General features: G+C 46.2%; 1 protein-coding gene across 6 annotated transcripts in view; it reads left to right on the top strand.

Annotated features, from left to right (window-relative positions):
* Positions 1–398: 398 nt before the first annotated feature.
* Wdr20 (WD repeat domain 20) overlaps positions 399–8,030 on the top strand; it is a 66,354-nt gene continuing 58,722 nt past the window's right edge. For all 6 annotated transcript variants that reach the window (XR_008718486.1, XM_055593179.1, XM_055593178.1 and 3 more), the window contains exon 1: positions 399–669. Coding sequence is in view for 5 of the 6 variants with exons in the window: in XM_055593179.1 (XP_055449154.1) it covers positions 421–669 (249 nt within the window). In the remaining variant the exon portion in view is untranslated. The remainder of the gene's footprint in view (positions 670–8,030) is intronic.

Below are 8,030 nucleotides of genomic sequence, written 5' to 3'. Positions count from 1 at the left end.
CGGACTGCCCTATTCGTCTCAAGCGCCGTGGGGACCACCACCAGGCCGAGGCCGAGGCGGCGACCTCCCTTCCGATAGGCCGCCTCAGCGCAGCCCCAGAGCGCCAACACCGCGGGTCGGCGCGCCTCACCGAATCTCCGCGTCCGCTCCTACAGGTACTGAGAGGGCGGCACCCGGGGGAGGAGTCTGCGCTCGCCCCGCCCCTCCACCCCGGGCGGAGTGCGCCAGGTGAGCACGCGTGCGCAGTCGGACCGTAGGTAAGCCCGCCCCCTTCGCTTGGGCCCGCCTTCTGGGACTGGCTTGCGAATGGGCGGGGCCGCGGGGAAGGGGGTGGGGAGTGGAGAGCGAGCCGCCGAGGACGGCGCCTGCGCGGTGGGCGTGATCCGGGCACTTAGGGCAGGATGAACGCTGCTTTCCAAGATGGCGACGGAGGGAGGAGGGAAGGAGATGAACGAGATTAAGACCCAATTCACCACCCGGGAAGGTCTGTACAAGCTGCTGCCGCACTCGGAGTACAGCCGGCCCAACCGGGTGCCCTTCAACTCGCAGGGATCCAACCCTGTCCGCGTCTCCTTCGTAAACCTCAACGACCAGTCTGGCAACGGCGACCGCCTCTGCTTCAATGTGGGCCGGGAGCTCTACTTCTATATCTACAAGGGGGTCCGCAAGGTACCGACCCGGGCGTCACCGGGGGCACGCCGGCGGCGCGGGCCGAGGCCGGGAGCTGGGCGGTGACAGCGAGGCCCGGGTGCCCGGTGGGGGCGGCCGGCGCTCGTACTTTTGAGTGGGCCGGTAACTCCGCCGGGGTACTCTGGAGGAGAGGGGGTTCAGGAGTGAGGCGGGTGGCGGCAGCGGTGCCTCCGGGGGGACGGAGCTCTGGAACCGGGTCGCGGAGATGCCCCGGGAGTAGCCGGCTGTCTCCCGGCGGCTGGGTCCGTCGGGTTCCGACGCCGCCGGGGAGCGGGCCTGCCAGTCCCCGGAAGAGGTGCGGCGGCCGTGTGAGGTTGCCTCGCTTCCCGGGAGGCTCGAGAGTCCTGCCCTGGGTGAGAGAACCGGGGCGCGAGGCGGCTTGGAAAGGTCCGTAAGGCGGAACCGGGACAGGGAGGCGGAGGACTTGGAGACTAGGTCAGAAAGGACCTGCTCGGCACGCAGGGCTACTCCACCTGCTGCCGCACTGACACTTCCTGGGAGCCTCTCGTGGGGTCAACACTGTTTCCAAAAACCTTCCCGGGAGGACGGCTGTCATTGTCTCCGCGGAGATTTTTGAAGAGGGTCATGCTGTTCCTTGCAGTGTGAGAGGGCCGAGTACTCACTTGGGAGTTGAAATAATGTTTTCAATGAGCTAAGTTGCTTTAGAGGTGTTCTGTGTGAGCGTGCCTAGATTTATCTTGTCTAACGAGTCAGGCTATGTCCCAAACAGGGAGGGATATGCCTTAAATGCTACTTTAAAGTAACCAACCAAGAACTTGACAGTAAATCTGTGACGTATGTCATGGTGTTTTAAAATGTCTCGTTAAACGCAGCAATTTATTGGCGCTTTTTTTTTTTTTTTTTTTTTGTCATTGGCAATGTAACTATGTTCTGCTTGTTTTAACTTTTGACTATTGAGAGAGTGAGGAAATTAATGCACTCCATAGCACCTTGGACGGAACGTGAGAAGGTGATGAAAGATTAACTTACAAATGTTCAGTTAGGGGGAAACTAAGTTGTCCATATTGAAGAGTACCTCTTACCAAGGATTAATATGTCCAAAGTCAGTTGTTTCTTTATGTTGTACTGTGTGGCTCTGAGAACAAGGAAAGAGGTAATGGTATGCAAATGTAGCTTGTTTCTTTGGACCAAGGTGAATCTTCTGATTAGTGTTTATTCTTGTCAGTGTCCTACCAAAGTTTTTTGAAAATAGGTGGTTTTCTCTGTTCTCTCTTTTGGGATTGGGAAAGTATGCAAAGGTTTGAGGTGAGGAGCTGAAGGTTTAGTGCTGCTCCTAACTTTGTTACTGACTCATTTGTGACCTTGGATACTTTGGAAACGTTTCTTTGCACTTCTTTAAGGAGGGAGAGTTGCAGTGCATATACTATAATTTGTAATATAATAGCTGTAATGGCCATTAGAGTCCTGTCACACTCAGTGGATGTAAATTATAGTTAGAGCAAGCATTCAGAGTAACTGTCAAAAAAGGAGCTGCCATCTCAACATTCCTGCTGTGATGGAAATACCAGGTTTTTCTCAGGAAATAAGTTTATGTTATTAAAACTTATACTTAGGGTCTGGAGTGATGGCATAGTGGTTAAAAAACTTGTGCTGTTCTTGCAGAGGACTCCAGTTCATTTCCCAAAACCCATGTCAGGCTACTCACAATTACCTGTAACTCCAGTTTCAGGGAATTTAATGCCCTTTTCTGGGTTCTGGGTACCCACTTACAGCTCACACACAGAAATTTAAAAAGTAAAACAAATCTTTAAAAAAGTATAATTACATCCTACCATGGTTATGCACACCTGCAATCCTAGCACTCATGTTGTGATTTCTGTGCTCAGCCAAGACTGTGGTCAGCAAGTTCGGGGCCATCCTGTGCTACAGTTAGCACATTTGAGGCAAGCATGGGCTATATGGTGACCCTATTAAAAAAAAAGAAATCCAAAGCCAGATGGGTGTGGTAACATGTACCTTGACAGGTGGAATTCTTTGAGCTAAAGGTCAGCCTGGCCTACAGAGCAAGTTCCAAGACAGCTAGGACTATGCAGAGAAACCCTGTGTAAAAACAAAACAAAACACAACACAAAAACAAAAAACCCAAAGCAAGTCTGAAATACATGCTCCCTTCACCCTGGTGCTTTGAGTTCTCTGGTACTTTGGGGGCGTGTGTATAAAATGTATCTTGTAGATACATTTGCATTTTGTGGCAGATATTTAAAGTCTTCTAGCTGGTGCAATTGAAGTTTTTCTTTCCATAAATAAATTTGCATTTGTTTACATTCTGAATAAAAGTGAATTTTTTTGTTTGTTTAATAAGGTCTCATATAGGCCAGGATGGCCTTGAACTTGGCAAGTAGCAGAGGATGATTTTGAACTTCTGATTCTCTTTGACTGTATCTTTCAAGTTCTAGCATTATAGGTGTGTGTCACCAGGGTGGCCTAATAATAGTAACTTTTTGTGTTTCTGGTCTCTGATTTTAAAATAGAGCTAATCATTTGCCCTGTATGGTGTCTTGGGGGTTGAGAATGAGAGGTCACCCTTTACCATATAACCATATAGTAAGACCCTGTCTCAGCAGAGCAAACAGACAAAATAGAGTCAGTAGTCATCTTTAGTCATCATTCTAGGAAAGCGGAATTTACTTTCAGGGGTAAGTAGAAAGAAGGTCTTTTACATTTTTGATAGTAGGCCATTTTGACATATTTTTGTTTTCTACTTTTTTCTTCAAGAAATATAGTGTGTGTGCACAGGTGTGTGTGCACACACGGGCACATGCAGGGGATAAAACCCAAGGCCTCATGACGCATGCTAAGCAAGTACTTTTCACTGAGTCACATTCCCCAGCCCAAGGCATATGAAGTTTCACAATTATTTGTATCACCAGAAGCCCGAATATAGGTGAGATTTAAAACCAGACTAAACACATGTGTGAAGTGAGTAGTAGTATTAGTTTGTTTTTGTTTGATAACGCTAAGAATTGAACCCAGGGCCTTAATGTACGGTGGGCACACACTGCCACCGAACTATCTATTGTCTTTGCCTCCCAAATTATTTTTGAGGCAAGCTGTTACTATATAGCCCGGCTGACCTTGACTTTGTGTTCTGCCTCTAAATTCTGGGATTACAGGCATTCATGAAGTATGTATAATGTGTTCTCTTTCTTTCCAAGAAATGTGCGGTCCTGAGGAGCCAAGTGTTAGGGAAGTTGTCTGTATTGAGTATAATATGCTTTAGCACTCAGTCCAGCAGTAGATGGGGCTGAGAGGATATGTAATTTCTTTCTTTCTTTCTTTTTCTTTTTTCCTTTGGGACAGGGTTTCTCTGTGTAGCCTTGGCTGTCTTGGACTTGTTTTGTAGACCAGACTGGCCTTGACCTCACAGAGATCTGCCTGCCTCTGCCTCCCAGTGCGCTGAGTTAACAGGCATGCACCACCTTGCCTGGCTCCAGTATATGTAATTTAATCCCCCTCAGAAAACCAAGAATAGAGAAAAGATGCAAATGTTATTAGTGTTTTTCATTATAAGGAAAATGAAGCAATTGTTATTAGTGTTTTTCATTATAAGGAGAATGAAGCACCATGTGTCCCTGAAGTGTACATTCTAGGCATTTCAGAACTTACCAGCTCTGGGGTATACATTGTCTCACTGGTTTTTGTTTTTTTGACATAGGCTCTTACTATGTAGCGCTGGCTGGCCTGGAACATACACAGAGATCCTCTTGCCTCTGCCTTCCTACCCCCCAAGTGTTGGGTTTAAAGTGTGTCCCACCATGCCCAGCCTTCACTGAATCCGTGTTAGCCATATGAGGGAGATGAAAGCGTCTTTTCACAATCTAGTTTGTGAATCTGTTTTGCTTAACTAAAGACAGTATGAACATCAGAATTACACTGCAGTAATCATTTCAACAAAGGTTTGAGTGACTACCTTAGTACTAATGATACTGAGCAGGATGCTATAAGAGATGAAAAAGACACCCCAGAACTTTGAACTTCTAGCTTTAAAATACTCTATTACATACTTTGTTATCATTTTTTAAAAAAAAAAAGGTGCTTAGCCTATCGTTGGTGGTGTATACCTTTAATCAGAGAGGGATCTCTGAGTTCAAGGCCAGCCTGGTCTACAGAGTGAGTAGACCAAAAATAAAATAAAGTAAAATAAAATAAAGGTTCTTTTAGGAAAACAGTGGCAAAGGTAGCTATTTTATTGGACCTATCCTTTTATTTTTTTGAAGACTGTTTTTATGTAAGTGTGAATGGTCTCCATTCAGATCTCAGTTTAACCATCACTTCCTCTGCAGATTCTTCTGTGAATTCACAGGTTAGATCAGTTCCCCTTTCCATGTTCTCACAGCATCCTGTTCTTTGCCTTCCTGACATTTTCTCAGTTTGTAATTCCCCGTGATAGTGTCTCTCTGTAGACAAAACTTCTTTACAATAGAGATTTGACTTTCCCTGCTGCCTTCTCTTGCCTGTTGCAGTGTTCATCATTGAGTCAGGAGCATACTGTCTCACCTGTAGAGTTGAATGACTCTATAAGCTGTGTCTACTCATGTTATACCTTAAAAACGATTCCCAAGAAGCTGAAAAATGTCCAAGTTTGTGTCTAAAAGTAACATGAGTAATTTTTAGTAGTTCATATCTTTAATTTTTTTTTTTGTTTGTTTTTTGAGACAGGGTTTCTCTGTGTAGCCTTGGCTGTCCTGTAACTTGCTCTGTAGACCAGGCTGGCCTCAAACTCAGAGATCTTTCTGCCTCTACCTTCTGAATGCTGGAATTAAAGGCATGTGTGACCACTGCCTGGGTTTCTTGCTTTCCTTGGGGTATTTGCAAAAGCAAGTGGGAAATACCGTGACTTGTAGGTCTTTATAACAAGATGAGGTTTACACCTAACACGCTTGAGTCGGGGCCAAAAGAACCAGGTATGACTGCGTAGTTTTATTAGAGGAAGGTGGGTAGTGGGTTGATTTGGAAGAGGATGAACATTTTGTCATATTCTCTGAAAAACTTGAGGACCGCCTGCTGGTCATGTTGGGAGAGTCCTTGCTTTGTGGCCGTGGACTAGATGCCACTCACACACTCCTCCACTGGCTGTAGATACTGGATGGCTTCAGCAGGTCACGCTCAGACCCGTGTGTTTCTCCCTCCCTCCCTCCCTCCCTCCCTTCTCTCCCTCAATGTTCTTCTTTATCTGTAAAGGGATTGAACCAAACCTTTGAGCATGTTGGTGAAGCATTCTGTCACTGAGCAGCCTTTTCTAAGTTTTGGATTAAAAAAATTTTTTTTTAAAAATGTATTGAGTGTTTTGCCAGCATATGTGTATGTGCACCGTGTGTGTGTCTGGTACCTGTGGGGGCTGTCAGCTCCGGGACTAGAATTACAGATGGGTGTGACCCACCATGTGGGTGCTAAGAATTGATCCTGGATCCTCTGCTAGAGCTCCTAACTGATGAGCCAACTCTTTATTCCTCCCCCCTCCCCCCCCCTTTTTTTTTTTTTTTGTAGGTTTTGAGTCAAGGTCTTAGTAACTTGTCCAAGCTGTTTGTTTTGTTTTTTTCCATACAGGGTTTCTCTGTGTAGTCCTGGCTGTCCTTGAACTTGCTCTATAGACCAGGCTGGCTTTGAACTCAGAAATCCACCTGCCTCTGCCTCGCAAGTGCCTGGCTTAATAATTTTTTTAATTAAATTCTGTGGTTATTGTTTGAGGCAGTAAAGGGAGAAGGTAGGAGAGGGACACAAGGTGTTGCTATGTAGCCCAGGCTGGCCTAGAGCTTCTGGTAGTTCTCCCACCTTAGCTTCCTGGTACAAGGATGATAGGTATGTACCATCACACTTGGCTTACTTTTAGAAATTTTGTACATGATCTAGCAGGCACGCATCAGGATTGCTGAATGTCAGGAAACCTTCCTTTCCTTCCATTAGGGACTGCTGACTGACCTTTCAACTCTCCTGAGTGGAAACACCTTAGTTCTTATCTAAAGTAGAACATGCTCAGCTCTCTAGTAGACACTGCATCTTGTGAATTCAAGAGAAGAGTAGTAGTGAATGGTCTATGGGTAGATTGGAGCAGCAGGAAAAAGCACACAGGGGGCTGGAGAGCTGCTCTGCTTAAGAGCACTGCAGTCATGCAGAGAGCCCAAGTTTGAGTCCCAGCACCCACATGGCAGCTCACAGCCATCTGTAGCTTCTAGGAGTTGGACACATGAAAAATTAAATCTAAAAAGTTAAGTCATACAGAGAACATGTCTGAAATCAGTAAAATAGTCATGAATGTCATATACACCCCCAGACAGTCCTGGCTGTCCTGGAACTTAGGCTGTAGACCAGGCTGGCCTTGAACTCACAAAGATCCGCCTTCCTCTGCCTCCCAAGTGCTGGGACTAAAGGCGTGCAGCACCATGCCCCACTATCATATTTTTAATTATGTGCTTGTGTGTGCAAGTATATGTGCATGCGTGTGCAATCGTGAATGCTGGTAGAGGCCAGAGGCATTGGGGCCTATGGAGCGGGTTTATTCCGGGAGCTGGAGTTTTATGGGTGGTTGTGAGACTCTTGAGGGGGTGCTGGCATTGGCGCGCAAAGTCCTTTGCAAGAGCAGTAAACACTCTTTAACTGATGTGTCATCTCTTCACCCCCTGAATGCTATACTGCAAGTGTTTGAGGCGTGCCTACCAGAAAGTGTCTTTGCAGTGTGTAGGTTCACCAAGTTCTGCCTTCAAGAAGTGACGGCTGCGGTTCCTGTCATGGAGTTGATGCTAGTGTCATAAGTGGTGCTGTGCTAGGAACAGCACTTGGACAAGGACCACAGCAGTAGACTTCTCACTAACTGCTTTGGCTGTAGAGCTAAAGAAACTTTAAAGTAGTTAGTAAAGCGCCTGCCATACAAGCAGGAGGACTTGTGCTTTGGATCCCAGAACCCCAGCAAGAAGCCGGGCCCAGTAGTGCTGTACCACAGCCACAGTACTAGGGTGGTAAGGGCAGGTGACTCGGCAGGCAGATCCGGACACGAGTCATCTCACTGAATCAAAGAGCCTCAGACTCACCAAAACCCTGTCAAAAAATGAAGGTGGTGAGTAGTTGAGGAAAGACCCCCCCAGAGTCCACCCCTGTCCCCGTAAACATGCACTAACAAATGAACACACTACCCACACGAATATAAATAAATCAGATTTTTATATGTGATGTTTTAGAGAGTATTTTTCTTTTTTGGTGAGGTTAGTTTGTACCATAATATGAACTCTGTTCCTATTTGATTATTCAATAGATGACATTAAAAAAATTAACTGAGATGTCACACAATGCTACACTCTTGTGACTCCAGTACTGGGGAGCTTGGG

Source organism: Psammomys obesus, unplaced genomic scaffold, assembly GCF_907164565.1.
Source record: "Psammomys obesus unplaced genomic scaffold, mPsaObe1.curated_primary_1811, whole genome shotgun sequence".
NCBI lineage: Eukaryota > Metazoa > Chordata > Mammalia > Rodentia > Muridae > Psammomys > Psammomys obesus.
Note: the sequence above shows the minus strand (reverse complement) of the source record. Positions and strands in the feature narration are given on the sequence as shown.